Below are 21,235 nucleotides of genomic sequence, written 5' to 3'. Positions count from 1 at the left end.
CACTAGCAGCAACCTCCACTCAAGACACCGGAAATTCAATACACTTAGTATAGATTAGGGCTTGACAAATCTCAGGCATTAGAGAGCCATGGAAATGGCTAGAAATTTGACTGGGGTCCCTAGACCAGGTTATGCAGAAGCAGAATTATGTAATTAAATATTTGTTCTAGACACCCGTTTCTGTTCTAAGTATGGTACTTGTAAAGGTAAAGTGTGCCATTGAGTCAGTGTCGAATCCTGGCAACCGCAGAGCCCTGTGGTTGTCTTTGGTAGAATACAGGAGGAGTTTACCATTGCCGTCTCCCATGCAGTATGAGGTGATGCCTTTTAGCATCTTCCTATATCGCTGCTGCCCGATATAGGAGTTCCCCATAGTCTGGGAAACATACCAGCAGGGATTTGAACCAGCAACCTCTGGCTTGCTAGCCAGCTCATTTCCTCACTGTGCCATTAGGTGGCTTATGGTACTTGTAAAGTTGTGCCATCGAGTCAGTGTTGACTCCTGGTGGCGACCACAGAACCATGTGATTTTCTTGGTAGAATACAGGAGTGGTTTCCCATTGCCTTCTCCCACGCAGTGTGAGATGATGCCTTTCAGCACCTTCCTATATTGCTGCTGCCCAATACAGGAGTTCCCCATAGTCTGGGAAACATACCAATGGGGATTTGAACTGTCAACCTCTTGCTCCCTAGACCAGTTACTTCCCCGCTGTGCCATTAGGTGGCTACGGTACTTGTACTGATGTTAAACAGAAGCCTATTCACCCTCCCCCTCCACAATGTCCATCACTAAGTTTGGTAATGTTGTAAAATGTCCATTGTATGGCTGCTAGATTCAAAGAAAATTAGTCTAGGCCTGGTGTAGATAGCTGTAAAACTGATCTCCAGACAGACAGAACTTTATTACAATAATAGATCAGTAAAAAAAGAAAACAACAAAACAAACACAGACATTACATAAAACCCGAACGAATTTTACATACAATATGGCAAAACATTGCCACATTATAAGGAGTTCTCCTTACTACAATTAAACAATAAAAACTCTAAGTAAAATTCATCATAGTATCCCGGGAACTTTACCAGCAGGGGAGCAATCAGTTTTAAACGATAATCCCTGTAAAGTTTGCAATACAAAATTGTGTGAGAGGTATTTTCTATAGCACCAATTCCACATGGGCATATGCTTAGATTAAGTGGAATTCCCCTGTATCTGTCATCCCTGACCGCTGATGGTAAAGCATTAAGGTGGGCAAGAGCGAAAGAATGCCTAAATTTGGGGACAATTATGTTGTCCAGATATTCTGTTGGTTTAAATCTAAACAACTGATTACCTAGAAAACTCCCATTCTTGAGTCTAGCTATTTCCTCCTCAAGTTCCATGTCCATAGTACACTGTTTAACTGCCCTCCAGGCCTGGTCAAGTCCTAGCCTGAGAGGTTCCTGACAGGAAAACCCAAGTTGCAGAAGTTTGGTATTAACCACGGTCTTCCACTTAAACTCAAAACTATCATGCATTACTAGGGAGGCCAAGCCCATGTTAGTAAATGAGAATTTTAACCAGAACTTAAGACTGCATCACCAATAAGCCGGTTCAACCCTCAGCAAGCCAACCTCCCGCCTAATAAGAGCACTGGTGACACAACAGGACACCTGGAGAATGGCTCTAATAAATTTTGTTTGAACAGCATCCAGTAAGGTAAAATTACTTGGGGGCCCTAGTTGAGCGCCATAAAGGAGCCGAGGGTAAATTTGGGTAACAAATAATCTTATTGCTGTGGGGATGAACAAGGCCCCCACTCATGAAATGAAACTGTTTTATTTTGTTTATAGAACACTGATGATTTTGTATAGAAGAGTTTATATGAGCATTGCGAGAGCCAGATAATTGAAAAAAACCTCCAAGGTATTTAAATGACTTAACTTGTTCAATTTTGTGTACTTGAACAACCCAGTTATAAGGCTTTGAACGTTTAGAAAACATTAATATTTTTGTTTTATGATAATTAATCTGAATAGACCCTATCCTACAGAAATCATGCAATATGCCAAGAGCACATTTTAGGCCAATATATGTCTGTGCCATGACCGCCATATCATCTGCATAAAGAAGCACTGACACATGTCTATCAGTCAGTTTCGGGGGATGAATTGAGGGCATCGAGAGACAAGACACTACAGAGTTAATGTAAATGTTAAACAGAGTAGGCGCAAAGATACAGCCCTGCCTTATTCTTTTAAATGTAGGAATTTTGTTAGATAAATGTCCATTTGAGCTACATCGAACTATCAAATGAAAATTTGCATGCAATTTGACAATTAACATCAATAACCTACTATCAATTGAAAAGTCCTTCAATTTCAGCCAAAGTTTTTCTCTAGGACTGACTTCAGATCAATGAATGCTACATATAGAGCTGAGCGCGGGTCCTGTGTATATTTAGTTGATAGAAACTGCAAGGTGATAGTGTGCTCTGTGGTGGAACGGCCCACTCTAAAACCAGCTTATTCTGGAGCAAGAATATTATTAGCACCTATCCAGTCTGTCAGCTTACCTAAAATATGTTTCGCGTATATTTTACTAATAGTATTTAAGAGGCTTATCGGTCTATAATTAACCGTTTGTCCCGTGGAGATCGTCCCTGATCTCCAGATAAGATAACTCATCTCCCTCAAGAGCAGATTATTAACCTCAGCACAAATATGATTTTCAATAGCCTCTTAAATGGGTTACATTATATTTTAATCACTCTCACATTTACAGTACCATAATTTAAACAGAAATCAATATTCTGTATCAAATCTCTTACATTGGTTACTGAAAGACTGAAAGCCCAAGAGACACAGCTAAAAGATCTATCTTTTGAAACACCAAGGAAAAATGTTAGCATTTATTAGCCAAACATTTTCAACTGCTTAAAACCATTAAAACGTTCCAAGCTACTCAACACTTGAATCACTTAGTAAAAGATGGTTAAGCTAATATTTCATCTTCATATAATAATGAGATGCTGCTTAAACTAGAAAGCCAAACTTACTTCAGATGCCAAAAGAAGAAGTGTCCTATTCTCTGATTAGTCAATGCTTTCTTGAGTAAAAATCTCACCAGCAGATTATCCAAGTACTGCTCGTACTTCAGAACCTAGATGCAACAAAACATTGAACTGTAATTGGCATTTAGTTATATTTCTGTGACAAACCTCCAGGTTTTGCCATGTTACATGACCTCAGTAAAAGCAGACTTGCAGAACTACTACTCACCTGAGATGGTACTTTTGCACATGAAGCCTTTTATTTTGGTCTACAAACAGAATGGTTGCCATTGTATTGGGCAGTACCCTAACTTTGTGGTCTGGAAACAAAATCTCCTTTTGCTTGGAGAAGTGTTCTACTCCAAGAAGGGATCCTTTCATGAATGGAATGAGCTTTTGTTCACAGAGTGCAAGATTAGGAATGGATACAACCCTGTGTTATATGACCTCCTGTAATTTGAGTGGGCAGGTGAGCTAGAAAAACGTTTCATGAGCTGGTAATTTCTGTGCATTTATTTATGAGGCTGCTGCCTTTGCTCATTTCAAACTTGTAATATTACTCTTTGAGGGGTGGCTGTCAGCAGGATTGGCATCAGGAGTTAGTATTGCTGGGCAGCTGCTGATCCCCAAGACTACCACTGTGCCATAATCTGTGTGTGGTGGTGGAACAACTCTTTTGAGGTCCACCCAGGTACAAGGGATCTTGAAGCTGGCCCTTCCGTCAAAGTCTGTGTGCAGCAGCAATATCTCACATCCTGCAGTCAGCAGAACAGCTCTTAATTTCAGATTATGGCCTAAAGTCAACCACTACAGTCAACTAAGTTTAATAACCAAGGTATCCTGGTCATCATCCTCAAGGAAAGTTCTGTCAAGCCTTCCTTTTTTCTTTGACATATTTAATTTACACTCTCTAATATAACACACAAGCACATGAGGAAGTGGACAAACTGCTTCGGACTGTGCATCCTACAACCTGTTCTCTTGACCCTTGCTCAATTTGGCTTATCTCATTGGATAATCATATGATCAGAGAGGGTCTGGTAAATATTATAAATGCTTCTCTGAGGGAGGGCAGGATGCCTTGTCTTAAGGAGGCTATTATTAGACCACTTTTGAAGAAAGCTACACTGGATCCAGCAGAGTTAGCTAATTAGACCTGTTACTAATCTTCCACGGTTGGGCAAGATGGTTGAGTGGGTGGTGGCCTCTCAGCTCCAGGCAGTATAGGATGACCCACCCCAAACTGGCTTTCATGCGGGCTATGGGTTTGAGACTGCCTTGGCTGGCATGATGGAAGATCTCCAACTGGCTATTGACAGAGGGAGTGTGACTCTGCTGATCCTTTTGGATCTCTCTGCAGCTTTCGATACCATTGACCATGGTATCTTTCTGGACTGCCTGAGGGAAGTGGGATTGGGTGGCACTGTTTTACAGTGGTTCTGCTCCTACCTCTCTGGCAGATTCCAAGTGGCATTGCTTGGAGACTGTTGTTCTGCTAAGTGAGAACTGAAGTATGGAGTCCCACAAGGCTCCATACTGTGTCCAATGCTTTTTAACATCTACATGAAACCGCTGGGAGAGATCATCAGGAGGTCTAGGTGTTATCAATATGCTGATGACAGCCAGATCTACTTCTCCATGCCAACCTCATCAGGAAATAGCATATAGCAATAGCAATAGCACTTACATTTATATACCGCTCTATAGCCGAAGCTCTCTAAGCGGTTTACAATGATTTAGCATATTGCCCCCAACATTCTGGGTACTCATTTTACCGACCTCGGAAGGATGGAAGGCTGAGTCAACCTTGAGCCCCTGGTCAGGATCGAACTTGTAACCTTCTGGTTACAGGGCGGCAGTTTTACCACTGCGCCATCATATCTTCCCTAAATGCCTGCCTGGAGGCAGTAATGGGCTGGATAAGGGATAACCTCCAGGCTTGACTACTGTAATGTGGTCTATGTGGGGTTGCCTTTGTACGTAGTCCAGAAACTACAATTGGTACTGAATGCAGCAACCAGATTGGTCTCTGGGACAACACGAAGGGAGCACGTAACACTGATTTTAAAAGAACTGCACTGGCTGCCAATGTGTTGCCAGGTGAAATACAAAGTGCTGGTTATTACCTATAAAGCCCTTAATGGCTTGGGTCCAGACTATTTGAGAAAGTGCCTCCTTTGTCATAATCCCTGCTGCCTGTTACAATCATCTGGAGAGGTTCGGTTATGCTTGCAACCGGCTCGTTTGGTGACGACCCAGGACCAGGCTTTCTCTGTGGCTGCCCCAGGGCTTTGGAATATGCTCTCTGCTGAAATAAGAGCATCTCCTTCTCTGTTTGTTTTCAGGAAGTACCTCAAGACTCCCCTGTTTTCTCAAACTTTTAATTAGAATTTTAATAATTTTAAAAACTTGTTTTAATCATTATTTTATTCTGTTTTTATTGTCTTGTACTTTAATTTGTGACTTTTAAATATTTTAAATTTTGTACACTGCCTTGAGATGTACTTATCAGGCAGTATTAAAATATGAGAAGTAAATAAATAATAAATACAGTTGATTAAAACAGACTGAAGTACCTGTACCAGTTGAATCAAGTACTGAGAAAGTTTGTCATCTGTCAAATATTTTTCCAGACACCGAACTGCAAATGCTCGCACCATTGGATCTGGGTAATTGCAGTCCAAAAGCTCCATTGCCTGTTCAGGCTTGATGGGAGGCCAGTCTTTTATCAAGCAGTACATCTGCACAGTATGGAATACCATGGATTTACTTTACTACCATAGTCATAAAGAATTGTGTTATAAGAAAAAACAGGTTGCTTACCTATAACAGATGATCTTTCTGGTGATCCATGTTCACTCACACCCTGGGTTATGCACCTGTACAGAAACCTCGGAAGATTACCAAGCTTCAAGAGGCATTCTCCACTGAATAGCACACATGGCACATCTGTTATTTTCAGTGGAAGAGTGTGTTTCTCCTCCATTCCTGATTGACTGCAGTGACGGTAAAGGTTGAAGGTGAGACCAAGTCAGATACGTCCACATGATATCCACAAAACTGTCCTAGCAGTGTGGTAGGCTGGGCAAGTGTTGTGAGTGAACATGGATCACCAGAAAGATCACCAATTACAGGTAAACAAGCTATTTATCTTTGAGGTGATCCATGTTCCCTCACAACCTAGGTTATTAGCTAGCTCCCACAGAGGCAGGTGCCAGGCCATATGTTAGAGTACTTTCTTCAGAACTGCCAGACCAAAATTGGCCTCTGCTGCAGAGCAGATGTCTATTGCGTAGTGTTTCACAAACGACAAGTTGGAGGATCATGTGGCCATTTCACATATGTTCTTCATACGAATGCCTAACATATGCGCTGCAGATGTTGCCATGGCTCTAATATATCTTAGATGGGGGCTTAGCTCCCTGATGTCTGTAACAGGTGTAAATGAGCTCCATGAGCCAATGGGAAAGTTTCTGTCTTGAGACAGGACAGCCTCTATTATTCCCTTTGTAGAAGATAAAAGGTTGGTTGGACTTCCTAAAAGGTTTTGTCCTTTCCAGGTAATAAACAGCCTTCAGGCATCAAGGCAGTGCATCGTCTTCTCAAGTGGCATTGAGGAATCCATGGCGGGGGGGGGGGAAGCAGAACTATATCTGGGTTCAAATGAAGTTTGGAAATTACTTTGGGAGTGAAAGAGGAATCTGTTTGGAGTACCACTTTAGAGGGACAGAATTTCGTATAGGGTGCATCAGTGCAGAGCACTGTCAATTTGCTGATCCTCTTGGCTGAGAGGAGAGATCATTAACCCATTTCAAAAACTCTTCGAATCTGGATGTGAAAAGACCATTATGTCCATTATCCCAGCCAGGGTGGAAGACAGAGAGGGCTGCCAGATGGACCTTTAAGGAGGTGTTAGAAAGTCTGGATCTCTTGAGACCTGTTAGATACAGGAGGATCTGGAAAATGGTAGCTGAGAAAGAGTCGAAACCCTTCGGGGCAGAATGGAGAGGAAAAACAAGTCCACTTGCACATAATTTTTTTGAGTGGATTCCTTATGTTCATTTAAGAGGATGGTGTCTAGCAATTGATCCTCCATGCAGTCAGGTTCAGTACTCCTAGGTAGGAACAAAGGAGACAGCTCTGTTCTCGGGATAGAAGGTGTTGATGTTGAGACAAATGCTGGTGGTTTCCTTTGGACAGATGTAGAAGGTAGGGAGACCACAGCTGCAGAGGCCACAAAGGAGCGTTCAAGATGCACTGGGTCCAGTCTTGTAGCACTTTGCCCAGAACCCTGGAGAGTAGTGGAAATGAAAGGGAAAGGTAGTATAGGTGGGCATTCCAAGGCATCTGGAACACATCCCCGAACAAGGACTTCCTCAGAGCTCTCAAGAACAATATGGAACACATTTCTTCTTATGATCAGTCACAAAGAGATCCACTGGTGGTGTTTCCCAGGAACAGAAGATGGTTTGGAGAACATTGCAATCCAGTTCCCACTCATGTTGATGGTTCAGGGTAAGATCTCTGCACAGGACATCTGCTAGAACATTGTCTGACCCTTTGATGTGCAATGCAATTGGGTGGATGCAATGTTCCAGATACCAGGTCCAGAACTGATGGGACAGAGTGCATATTGAGTGACAGTCCATCTCCCCCACCTTGGCAGTTCATGTACGCTATTGCCATGGTGTCCAGCAAAACCTGAACAGTCCGATGTTTCAGAAGGGGAAGGAAGGACTTCAGAGTGTGCAACACTTCCAGGAGTTCCAGATAGTTGATGTGGAGAGTTCTCTGGTGCATAATCCAAGCACCCTGTACATGAAGCCCTTTGCAATGCACACCCCATCCGTCTAGGGAGGTGTCCATGGTTAGTGTTAGTGAAAAGAGCAGAAGAGGGAATGGCATGCCCTTCCCCAGGAACATCAGATTGGTCCAGCAATGAAGTGACCATAGAACATACCGAGGCAGTATAAGCCATTTGGTCTGTCAGAAACAGGTTTGAACTCCGACAGAAATCACAGTTGAAGTTTTCGCATGTGAAGATGTGTGTTTGGAACAATGGTCCTGTAGGAGGCCATAAGACCCAATAGTCTCCATACAGATCAGGCCTGCTGGGCTGGGTTGCAGAGAAAAGCGGTGGTTAGAGCTACAATGGTTGCTTTCCTGTCTTCCGCCAGGCATGCCATTTTCACATACGAGTCCAGGACCATTCCTATAAATTTGATCCGCGACTTTAGAGTAAGAGTGGATTTTTTAAGTTCACCGTGACCCCCCGCCGAGGTGGGAGAGAAGATCCAGCATGTAACAGACATGAGAAAGTAGTCTCTCTCTGCAGTCATTAGCCAATCATCCAAAAATGGGTAGAGTGCTATGTCCTGCATCCTCAGATGTGCTAATATGGCACTGACACACTTCATGAAGACGCCGGGTGGGGGAGAGGATGAATGGCAGGATGGTGTACAGATAGCATTGCTTTCCCATTGTAAACCTTTGGAACCTCCTGGTACTCGGGATGGATCCTTATTTGAAAACAGGCATCCTTCAGGTCCAATGTCACAAACCACTCCCCACCACCACCACCACAAGTAGGGGAAGAATGGTCTGCAGAGAGAGCATCTGGAACTTCCTTGGCTTTATATACTTGTTTAGGTGACGTAGATCCAGAATGGGGTGAAGACCCCTGTGTCTTTTGGGCACCAGGAAAAATTTTGAGTATCTCCCCTGATCATCTAAGGGGACTGGCTCCATTATCCCCTTCTGGAGCAGCAAGAGAACTACATCCACAAGTAGTAGAGTTCAGTGGGTATATTTTATTTTTGTGTAAATGGGCCGGCTTGAAAATTCAATAGCATAGCCAGTTGTGATGATGGATAACACCTAGGCATCTGAAGTTATGTAATGCCATTCGTGGGGAAAGGGAGCAAGACGAATAGGAGAAGGGGTTTGCTGAAGAGATATTTCCTTGCCCAGATTGTCAAACCAACTGCTTGGAATGGTCCCAAGGATGAGCTTTTTGCTGATGCTTTTGTTGAAGGAAGAATTTATGCTTTGGAGTCTATTTTACATCTCCCTAAAATCCTTTCGTTCAGTCTGCCTGAGAGTGGAACTTCTGCTGACCAATGGACTTAAACCATTGGGAGTATGGTTGCTGCTGGGCTGAAGACGTGATGGTCTTGGCAGTATATCTGGACTTTAATTTTTCCAATGTGTTGTCAGTTTGTGCCATCAAATGGGAAAGTTTCAATTTTCTCCATCATGTCAAGTTGCAACAGTGTAGAACGTAGCCACACGTGTCTCCTAAGTGTAATGGAGCCTGCTAATGAACGTGGCTCAGTTTCCGTAAGGTGCTTTGCAGTGCTTAAAGACTGCCTTGCGATATCCGTAGATTTGGTTAAGGCTAACTGGAACTTATCATGGAATGCTTCAGGAACATCTTTGGAGGTCCTCTTTGAGAGAATCCCAGCCTGAAAAATGCTTTGGCCATGCATGCCATATAGTTTGAAATTTTAAGGGCCAAACAAGACGTGGAATAGAACTTTCTTCCCATGGGGTCTAGATTTCTCCCTTCTTTGTCTATAGGTGCCGAATGTAACTTGGCAGATTTTGAATTGACTGCACAGTCCACCACTAAAGAATTGGGTGGGAGGTGCTTGAATAAAGAGGGACAGGAGTCCTCCTGAACCCTATACAGATTCTCAAGTCTCTTCGAAGTGGTAGAGGACACAACGGAAGTGTCCCAACACACCTTGGCAGAGTTCACTAGCACCAACAACATTGGAAGGGAAGTGGGTTGAAGGGAACTAGTTTGTCCAACATTGGAAGGGAAACTAATTTGTTGCAGATAAACTAGTCCAAAAATTGTAGACTGGATTCTCGATCTTTGGCTTGAGAGTTTTCTGTCCGAGTGCTCGGCAGCTGCCATGACAGCGACCTGGACTCTATAAGAATAGACTTCCTCAGCTGGAGAACTCAATGGAGGGTTTGCCACAGCTTCATCTGGCAAGGGGTCAAATAGGTTCTCAGTTAGAAAAGACTATTACCTGAAGAGGAACTGGAATCATAGACACCATCAGAAATGACGTAACCCTTGTCTTCATCCTTATCTTTTGCAGGCAAAGATGGTGGTGCAGGAACAGCAGGATGATACCCAGGATCTTGCAGAGGGTAAGTAGGCGTTGGTTGAGATAGTTTTGTAGGAGCAGTTGGAAATGGTAGAGTCAAGGGCCTCTTAAATGGAGAGGAATGTGGCAGTGCAAGTTGGGAGTCAGGAACCTTGGTAGATGGAGAAGATAGCGTTCCTTTTAACTTGTTGGACTTCCAGAGTTTATACTCCTGAAAGTCATAAGGCAACCCTGGGGATGGTAAATAACAAGGATCATGAGAATGATGTAAACGTCTGATATAGCATAGGAACATAGGAACATAGGAAACTGCCATATACTGAGTCAGACCATTGGTCTATCTAGCTCAGTATTGTCTTCACAGACTGGCAGCGGCTTCTCCAAGGTTGCAGGCAGGAATCTCTCTCAGCCCTATCTTGGAGATGCCAGGGAGGGAACTTGGAACCGTCTGCAATTCCCAGAGCGGCTTCATCCCCTGAGGGGAATATCTTGCAGTGCTCACACATCAAGTCTCCCATTCATATGCAACCAGGGCAGACCCTGCTTAGCTATAGGGACAAGCCATGCTTGCTACCACAAGACCAGCTCTCCTGGACCCAATGCACCCAGAGAACTCCAGTAAATCATTAAACGCGTGAGTGCAGCATAATGGGGTACAGAATGGTGGAAATGCTCCCTCCAAGGGAAGGGGAGCAGCGAGGAGTCACCTTTTCTGGAGATGCAGAGGGTGTCCTTTGGCACTGGAGGAAGATCAGAGTCATCATCACAATCAAGACCATGAAGATGGAAACCACTAAATGTAGAAGCTGAAGGAGTGCTATTGTTAGAATCCAGTAGGGACTCCAAAGCCTTATCAATAGAAGGGTGTGCCTGAACTGAAGAATCATCCCTGGAAATCCCAGAAAATTCCTCAAAGAGAGGCAATGGTGGTTGAGAAGGTGCCATAGTCTGTATTTGCAGACCCAATGTCGAAGTCGAGGTCGTTGTGGTCAGAGGTATGGTCTTTACCAGGTAGGATGGAATTGTAGGCTTTGAGGGTCGATGTCCTGGGACAAGTGATGCCGAGGTGATAAAAGAGAGCGAGATGGTGTTGATGTTGACAAGAGGCCCGATGTCATTGATGCTGAAGGTTGGTCCACCACATACCTGCCCTGGGCAGCATATGGGGATGGTGTGTGAATTGAGACAGATGTCGAAGCAATTATTCGATTCATCTGCGTTGCTGTCAAGATTGATTTCAAAGATGTCAATGAGGTCGATGCCTGTGGATTCCGCGAGCATTCTGAGCCGGTCAACATTGAAGGTGCTGAAATCGATGGTTGAGGATGTTTCGGGCTGGAATACGGTGAGCTATTACGTTCCCGCTTCTGCTTCTTGTGGTGTCGATGATGAAGTTCATCAGTAGCGGCAGAAGGCTTCTTGAAGCCAGCGTCCCCTTTCGGGCATAATTTGGAGCAACCCGATTCCATCCCTGAGCCCAAAGGGTGATCTTTTGCCAAGGTCAACAGATGATTTAAGTGTGGTATTGGTGAGAGTGTGGCTGAGCGCACAGCCGAAACCTGTCTTGTTGAGATTCGCCTAAAGTCAACTTTTTTCCATCTGCCCCGGAAAGACCATACGGATTTTACAGGCCTTGACTTTATGACCTTCTCCGAGACAAAGCAGGCACTCGTATTGTCTGAGGAGAGAAGGGTGCAGCCACAAGAAGCCCACTTCTATAATGTTTTCTTACTGTCCATCAGGGCAGAGTTGCACACCAAAATGAAGGAAAAAATGTATACAGAATGCATTGGTTCTGGAGAGATTGAAGGAAGAATTGGAAGCAAAAGATGTAGAGAAGCTGAAAAACAGTACAAGTCAGCTGCGATGAGTCTGAAACAAGACGTCCAAATCGTAAACAAGGAGAGTAGCCGAGAAATAGGTCAGGATATTGGAGAGTAAACAATGGAGGAATGAGGAACAAAACGGAGCAGCAAACCTTCCAAACCGACCAGTGTGGCAGTTGAGAAGGAATTGAGGAGAAAGGCGCTCTCCTGCTGAAAATAACAGATGCACCACGTGTGCGATTTGGCAGAGCCAAAGCCTTTTGGAGCCTGAGAGTCTTCTGCCAGGGCTACTGTGCAGATGCAGAACACTGGTTGTGAGGAAACATGGATCATCTCAAAGATCAGACAAAATCTCCTAGATTAGCATTCTGTTCTCAGCAGCAGGCAACCAGATGCTCTGGTAGGGCAGAAGCAGGGCATGAAAATGCCCAAACGCCCTTTTGAAATTCAGATGGTATTAATGAAGAGGTATACTGCCTCTTAATATGGAGGTTTAATTTAGCTATCATGGCTGACATCCACCAATAAATCTAACCTCCATAAATGTGTTCAATCCTTTTTAAAAAACCACGCTTTAATTATTGCATCACAATAGCGAATTCAGAATTTTAACAATGAGGCATAAGTTAACCACTTATGTGGAATCGTGCCAATTCCATTACCTCTTATCAGACACTAAACAGAGCTTATGGTTTACCACCATAATATGTATGTTCTGTTAAGCTATGAAAAAAGCAGAACATAATCTAAACTCCAGTCATATTTTGTCAAGTTTTCATGGAATTTCTTATAATGGAGATTATCTCAAATTAAAAAACACTAGTGCTTACTGAAAATATTCTCTGCAGCTTTACGAGATTGTGCAGTCCTCAGGAACATATTACTGGCAGCAAACAGGGCTTTTGCAGGGAGGAGAAACTAAAACTGATTTCTGATCCCCCCCCGCCCCCGTGCACTGGGCTAGGAAGCAACACAGCTACGGAGAATGTGGGTCAATGTTATTAAGTTTAACAAATATTACCTGGGCTACTTCATCTCTGGAGTTCCATTTAACAGACAAGAGCAGCTTGGGTAGAATTTCAGGCATATGTACACAATAGGGCCTACAAAAAACAAACATACAAACAAGAAACCACTTTACACACACAAAGATCTGAAGTATTATATTAACTGTTCCAGGCTACACAAGTCTATTTATTCCTTTAGTTACCAAAGTGAAAACATTTTCCCATAAAATGTTGGCCTAAGCATATATTATAAGCCACCCTCACTCACCCAAGTGCTTTGTTCTTTCCCACCTAAAATGCAGATCAGAAGGGTCCTTAGCAGAAGTTGTGACTGCGAAAGCTTCACCTATTTCTTACAGACTTAAAAATCAAGAGGTTCGTACCTGTGGCTCCAAAGGAAGTCCTTTTCTTGTTCAGTTATTTCAGACAGGGGGTCTCGAGTACAGATGGCACGGAGTTGTTCTTTATCACTCTCTCTTAATTCATTATCTCTAGCTAGTCTATTACTCTGTAAAACAAGATAGGATACTACATCACTCATACAAGGGGGCATGCTGTTTATTTTTTGTTAGTTAGCACTAAAACAATGGGCAAGCACTTGCTTTATGTCCTGATCCAGCTGAGGGGACAATCAAATCAAGGGAATATTATCATGGCCACATGCTCATCAGGTGGTTGTGGCAGAAGAAAAGCATCCTTCATCCAGCAGCCTGAGATTTGTATTTAACTCTGAAGGTGTTCAAAGAGCTTTTGTGAAGGAATGAGGCCTGAACTCCTCTTTTTGTGTTACAGATTTCTATACTGCACATGTATTTGCTTGCTCCCTATGTTCTATGTTAAAAAGCTTTGTGCAGGGGTCAAAATTTCACAGCTCCTGCTCTATTGTTTGGTTTGGGAGGGAAAAGAGTTTTACTGGTTAACCTTTGGAGGGAAAAGAGGGTTTGATTAGATTAGATATGTTTTTAAAATAATGGAGGGAACCTAAGTTGTCCTGGTAAGGTTTGTTTAGAAAAAACTGGAAGGGGAAAAGAGAATAAAAGAAGGCTTGCCTGCAGCAGAGAGTTAGTTCAAGCTGGAGTCTTGGAGAGCCAGTAGAGAAGAGCTGAGAATGGTTGCTGAATTAAGAGCTGCGAAATCACTGGGAGAGTTAAGCTGAAAACTCTCTTGAGATCTAAATCGCCCTCAAAGCAGCTGAAGGAACAGTCTGGAATTGAACCTCCAGTACTGGAAAGGAAGAGCCAGACCTGAGCAAGGGGAAAAGCCAGGCTCGCTGCAGAAGCTGATAAGAGGTGATTATAAGAAAACTCCTGCTAAGTACTCTGGGTTAAGGCACAGTATTAGGTGCAGGTTAGATTGGATGCATTTTTCTCCTATTTTATTTGTTCCTTTATGCTCATATGGTTGTTCCTTTGTACTAAAAATTTTCATCACAACTACTGTTTTGAATTGAATTGGTTTAGAGTAAAATTTCTTTTTGAATTTAATAATCTGTAGTCACTATTTGTTTTCCCTACTGCATGCTTTTCCACACTACCTAACTTTGAATGAAACAGAGGTTTGGAAGGCTGTTTCAGTAAACTCAGCCAGAGAATATGTAAAAACGTATTTGGTGGCAGCGATGAAGCTTAAAATAATGGGATTAGTTGAGACTGGGTTGCAACAGCTTTCAATAGCTCTTCAAAAGGCACCTAAGGTAGTTCCTTACTGCCATCTCAGAACAGACTGCTCATCATGGGTCCAAAGTACACTGTTCACAGCCACAATGGCATTTATTCATACCAGCTTGTTAAACACATTCAACTTGGCATGTGAAGCATGTGGTGGATGACTAAAGAACGGAAGGCGGGGGGAGGAATAGCCTCGCTTTCATGTGGGCCAGAGCTTGGAAAGTTACTGATTGAGCTACTGTGGGTGTGTGAAGCCCATTTTGTGTGAGGTACAGTGACTACTTAGAAGAAATTAACTTCCATGGATTTTATATATGTATTATTTTATTGATCTGTTGCCTTTTGAATTCATTATCTTTTGAGATAAAGATATTTTTAGATTTGCCTGAATATGAATGCAATGAGAATTGCCATCACTACTCTTAATATTTCTGTCACTGATGAGGTTAGACAGGTATATGGATCTTCACAAAGCAAGTTTACAAGTTTTTGCCACAAGTGTTGGAGTGCTAGAAAGCATTCCAATAATGATGATGATGATGATGATGATGATGATGATGATGATGATGATTTTGTGGAGCATAGTTTAGTGTACCAATTTAGCTAGTAACAAATTTCCAGGGGAAACTGACAATGGCTCACATGCAACCCTCGGGAACATACTCCTGACAACAGAAAGGGCTTCTGCAGGGGAGAGACAAAAGTAGGAGTGTGCACGGAACCGCGTAGCTGCGGTCTGGCACTGGGGTGGGGGGTTAAGGGAGTAACCTTTAAGGGAGGGTTTACTTACCCCTCCCGCCGCTTCCCCCCCTCCGGCACGTGTATTCTCATTAGTAATTGGGGCGGCAGGATACCTCCCTGCCGCCCCTTTCGCCGCTTGGCTGCGAAAGCAGTGCCTCCTATCCCCAATTCCCCCAGGCAATCCAGAAGGATACCATGGTCGATGGTACTGAATGCCACCAAAAGATCCAAAAGAACCAACAGAGTCACACTCCCTCTGTTGATTCCACGGTAAAGGTCATCCATTAGGCCGACCAAGGCAGACTCAACCCCATAGCCCGCTCTAAAGCCAGTTTGAAATGGGTCTAGATAATCGGTTTCGTCCCAAACCGCCTGGAGCTGGTTAGCCACCACTCTCTCAATCACCTTACCCAACCATGGGAGATTGGAGACCGGCCTATAACTGTCCATCACTGAGGGATCTAGGGAAGGCTTCTTAAGAAGTGGTCTAATAATTGCCTCCTTCAAACAAGGAGGCATCCTACCCTCCCTCAGCGATGAGTTAATGATATTAACTAAGCCATGCCCAACAATCTCCCTGCTAGATAAAAGCAGCCAAGTCGAGCAAGGATCCAGAGAACAAGTGGTAGGCCGCACCGCCCCAAGCAGCTTGTCTATGTCATCAGGCATCACAGATTGAAACTGATCCAATATAATACTGCAAGAGAGATTGCTGGACACCACCTTCATAGACTCTGCAGAAACAGTGGAGTCCAAGTTGGCCCGAATATGGAGATTTTGTCCGCAAAGAACTCATTAAAAGCATCACAGCAGAACAAAGTCCCCAGGCATAGGTTTGAATTGGAAGGAGCCTGAATCAAACTCCTCACAACCCGGGACAGCTCTTCTGGACGCGAACCCGCAGAAGCAATGCGCATAGACCAGAATTGGGTTTTTTGCCACACGCACCACCTCTGCATAAACCCTCAAATGGGCTCTATGCCGTGTCCTGTCACATTCAAGCTGAGTTCTCCTCCACTTGCGCTCCAGTCGCCTACCTTGCTGCTTCAGACCCCGTAACTCCTCTGTCTACCAAGGGGCCACTTTTAAAGCAGATCGGAAGGGACGCTTAGGAATGATCGTGTCTACTGCCCTGGTGAGTTCCCTGTTCCAGGTTCCCACCAGGGCATCGACAGAATCGCTGGCAGGACCAACATCAAAACCCTCCAAGGCCTTTTGGGATCCGACTAGACCCAACAGCCTTCTTGGGATCCGACTAGACCCAACAGAGAGCTGACAGGACAGCTGGAAGTGGAAACAGCAACGAAATTACTGGTTTCCCTTCCCCTGTAACGGCCAGCTGCTCTGCCAACGCCAATTCTTCTATTCCCCACCACAAGAGTAATAGCTGCCCCAGAGCCACTGGACACACACCCAGCATCATTCTGCCCAAGAGAACCCAAACACATGACAACAGAAGGCCTGGCACAACCCAATAAAAGGAAGAACTAACAACAACCAACCCAGACCTCCCACCCCACCTTATAACTTCCCCCCCAGACCTCAGTCCCACACTGAAGGCACGGCACCAAAAGTCGGTCGGCTTTGGCGGCCGCCTACAGGCAGTCTGTCGGCTACACCTCTGGCGTGCCCCCCTCCAATATATGCTGCCAAGGACTCCAGAAATCTCTCCTCTCACAAGAGTTCTCTGTTCCTTGGGGACAGGTGAAATAAGTCAAGCGCTCAGAGAGAAGGCACAGGTGGAATAGGGCAGCAATCCCAAGCTAGTCCTTCAGAAGGTCTGGAGCTGCAAAAACAAACCTCCTCGGTCGAGACAGGAATGCTCAGGCAGGGTGAGATGGCTGTTGTTCATCACGAGAGGTGAGGGAGCTGACAGGATCTAGCCCCCTCCTCTCTTCACCCTCTTTGATCTCCCAGACGCTCTCGGCGTGCCTCCCTCCAATATATGCTGCCAAGGACTCAAGAAATCTCTCCTCTCACAAGAGTTCTCTGGTCCTTGGGGACAGGTGAAATAAGTCAAGCACTCAGAGAGAAGGCACAGGTGGAATAGGGCATCAATCCCAAGCTGGTCCTTCAGAAGGTCTGGAGCTGCAAAAAGAAACCTCCTTGGTCGCTCTTTCTTAACCACCTCCCCCCACCCCGGTGATTTTTCATGGAAAATTGGTGCAATTGGGGGTTTGAGGGAGCACTTCTGGACAGTTGAGAGACCTGCAGAGCATGGCACAGTATGTGATTTCTCCAATTTCTGCCTTTTTATTGGGCTTTTTTGTGCCCTCCAGGAACCTAGCCCCAACTGTCACTGACTTAAGGTCTTGTTATCTGCCAAAATTGGTGGGAGCAGAACCCCCCGTGGATAATGAGGGTCCACCTGTATAAGTATAACTAACTCCTTCACCAATCAGATTTAAGGAAAGAAGAACTAGCTTATGATAGTTTATCAGAACATGATAAGAGGGCACTGATCAATACAGATGTGTTACAAGACCATTTAGTGTTTGGCTGAAAAAGAAAAATCCAATACGCATTTGTGTAATGCATTCCTGGAGAATCTAATGGGCAATCAGATCCTATTCCCTTGTGCAAGAGCTACAGAAGCATCCTGTGCATGGCAGTGCTGTACACTTTTCTTCATTCTCACCGTCTTCCTTTTCCTATATTTGTGCTGGCTTTAGGTGGGCAGGGCCTCAAGCCCCACATTTTCTCAATGCCCCCCGAAGTACCATCCACTGCTTTCAGCACAGCATAGAAGCACTCTCCAGTGTGGTGATATCTATGACTGCTGAGTCCTCTAGCACTAATACACTCTACACTAAATCCTGCTCTGCGGTTGCTCCACCCTAGGTCACAGCACTAAGTTCACAATATTGAGCATTTTGCTCTGGACCAGCCTCCCAAGAGAGGTTCATGCCTTGTCCATCACTGTCTGCTTGCAGACAGAAAAACACCATTTTGTTTCAACAAGTTTAGCTTTGTGCTTTTAACTAGGATCTATTTCACTGTTACTGCTGGGTTTTTGCTCTGTTTTAAGCTTAGTTTGTTTACAATGAATTGGTTTTTACACATTTACTATAATTTATTGTATTTCACTTGTTAAATTTTATCTTTATAAGCCAACCTGAATACGTTGTAGAGAGGCCAAATAGCAAACATCCAGACTGTGTCTCTCTGTCTGCCTCTCTGTCTCTGAGAGAGAGAGAGAGAGAGAGAGAGTCAATTTTAACTCATCTCCCCTCCGCAGCCCACTGAGCCAATTGAAAATATGTCCCTCAGACTCCTGCAACCCTCAAGGCCATATTTTTTGAGTGGCATGCTTGGCTCCAGGAGGAATAGGAGATAGGCTAAAATCACCCCTCCCCCATAGCTGCATGCAACATTTTAAGTGCATGAAATGTTATTCTGGATGTCAGTCCCCCCCCCGCCCGCACTCCTCCCTCCCTCCCTCCCCCTCACACACACCCTTATTTTTATGAACACAATGCATTTCACATACAATATATTCTCTCCATAATCCTTACAAACAATTCTGTAAGGTTTGGTGAATAATAATCTCTGCAAGGGTGTAGCAAGGTTGGAGTGGGCCCAGAGACAAGATTTTAAATGGCGCCCCCCCCCCCTCGCCACACTGAAGCTCAGCTCATGAAGTAAAGAAATCTTAAATGAGGCTGAATAGTGGTAACAAAAAGCACAGTAAAATGTGTGTGTGTATATATACACACACACACACACACACACACACACATATAAAAATATATAAAAATACAACACCTATGTGCCACAATATATCATCCTAAATTGTGGACGATGCAAGTCCTTTAATGGTACTAGAGAAAGACATGCTGTTCTGGTAGCTCCAGGTCTTAACACTCACATCAGTTTCAGAGGATTAATACAACTGAAGGAAGCCTGGGCGGGTGCACGGCTGGGGGAGTCAGTCATGTGACTTGCCTCTGGGGGGCCTCCCAAGGCAGTGGGCCCCCAGACAACTGTCTCCCCTTGCCTTATTATAGTTACGCCCCTGAATCTCTGCACTATAGGTGGGGGGTTGAAGCAGAGATAGCAGCTTACCTAAGGCAACCTGATAAGTTCATAACTGAGGCCATGCTTGAACTGGGCACACCCTAGATCACGTCACATTCTCAGTCACTATATTGCTCTAGCAATCTGACTATGCCCAAAAATTCTTTCAGCAAAAATATTCTTAGTTAAGGCATGTGGAAAAACCACAATTTGCACAGTTCAATCCTTCAATCAGGCCAGGTCAGACAGAATTTATTATCTAGTTTTATACCTGCACTTCAAACAGATTTGAATGTGCATGTGTGGACAGATTGCAGAAATTAATAGTCATCTTCAAATGCAACATTTTAAGAATATATACAAACACTTTAATGCTTTCACAACATAACTTGTAAAGGAAGATTCCCCTTACCAGTCCAGCATGACTGTAGTTAAATCCTAGTTCTCGAGATATAGTCCAATTGGCATGTTCTTCAATTACTGTCATGTCAGGAAACTTTACAGGATTGCTAAACCAATCAAATTCTAATTCTAAACACGGAGTTTCCTGAGGAGGGGGAAAAAAAGGTTGTGCTTGCATTACTGAGAACAGCTAAAAAATCTAAAAGCTATCAGTCAACAGATAAGGTAGGAATTTCTAATATACTGTATATACTGGCAAACTAGTTCCCTTGCCAACTGCCATTTTGAGTATCTGTGACTGGGAAATTGCTACCAGTCTCATCAACTGTGATTTGAGTAAAACAGGTTGCTTACCTGTAACTTATGATCTGGATATGATCCATTGTAGCCATAAGGAATGGGTTCTGCGCCTGCGCAGGGACCTCGCAGGCTGATTGATTAGCTCCTCTCAATGCCCCACCCACCTGCACGTGCTGTGCCGTGTCCATTAAGGTTGGCGGTTGGGGTGCCTCTTTTCCAGTTTCTCGCAGACCGCCCATAGGGACGATCTACAAGATAAATAGTCTCAATGTCCACCAACTGACTATGCAGCGGGGATGGCTTGGGAGGGACTTAGGGCTACAATGGATCACATCCAGATCATAAATTACAGGTAAGCAACCTGTTTATCTGGATTGTGATCCATTGTAACCATAAGGAATGGGTGATTAGCAAGCTTCCCCCTTAAGGTGCAGAGACCCATGGCCTATGCTAATACCCTCTTTAGAACAGTTCTCCCAAAATTTGCCTCCCGTGCCATTCTCAAATCTATAGCATAATGTTTGACGAATGGTAGCTGGGAAGACCACATGGCTGTCATACAGATATCTGACATCCTGATGCCTGATAGATGGGCTGCTGACGTTGCATACGCTCTCGTAGAATGGGCACGCACCGTCTTGGGCGGTGTCACCTTTTGACACTTATAGGCGTGAAAGATAAGTTCCACTAGCCAATGTGCTAAGCGTTGCCGAGATATCGGGTGGCCTTTACAACGTCCTTTATATGAGATGAAAAGATTCCTACTTTTTCGGAAGTCATGGGTCTGATCCAAATAATATAGAAGCATCCTTCTGACATCTAGCGTGTGAAGCGCCCTTTCCAAATCTGTCTCCGCGTTCTGAAAGAAGGTAGGCAGGATTATCTCCTGATTCAAATGAAACTCAGTCACCACCTTTGTACGGAAACGAGGATCAAGCCGCATAACAACCTTGTGAGGATAGAACTGTGTGTAAGGCTTATCCATACGCAGAGCTGTCAATTCGCTTACACGTTTAGCCGTTGTGATTGCTATCAGGAAAGCCGTTTTCAAAGACAGAAGTTTAATGGGTATCGTTGCCAAAGGCTCAAATGGAGGTTCCATAAGAGCCGACAACACCAAAG

The 21,235-nt window shown here is 44.2% G+C and overlaps 1 protein-coding gene across 7 annotated transcripts in view; it reads right to left on the bottom strand.

Annotated features, from left to right (window-relative positions):
- The window catches only part of PIK3CA (phosphatidylinositol-4,5-bisphosphate 3-kinase catalytic subunit alpha), an 85,850-nt gene that overhangs the window by 12,131 nt on the left and 52,484 nt on the right, over positions 1–21,235 (bottom strand). For all 7 annotated transcript variants that reach the window (XM_053311322.1, XM_053311324.1, XM_053311319.1 and 4 more), the window contains 5 exons: positions 19,824–19,958; positions 13,370–13,494; positions 13,001–13,082; positions 5,609–5,773; positions 3,039–3,142 (listed from right to left, as the gene is read on the bottom strand). In XM_053311322.1, coding sequence (XP_053167297.1) covers positions 3,039–3,142; positions 5,609–5,773; positions 13,001–13,082; positions 13,370–13,494; positions 19,824–19,958 — 611 coding nt within the window. The remainder of the gene's footprint in view (positions 1–3,038; positions 3,143–5,608; positions 5,774–13,000; positions 13,083–13,369; positions 13,495–19,823; positions 19,959–21,235) is intronic.

The sequence above is a fragment of the Hemicordylus capensis genome, chromosome 3, assembly GCF_027244095.1.
Source record: "Hemicordylus capensis ecotype Gifberg chromosome 3, rHemCap1.1.pri, whole genome shotgun sequence".
NCBI classification, from domain to species: domain Eukaryota; kingdom Metazoa; phylum Chordata; class Lepidosauria; order Squamata; family Cordylidae; genus Hemicordylus; species Hemicordylus capensis.
This window is presented reverse-complemented; position numbering and strand designations above follow the sequence as displayed.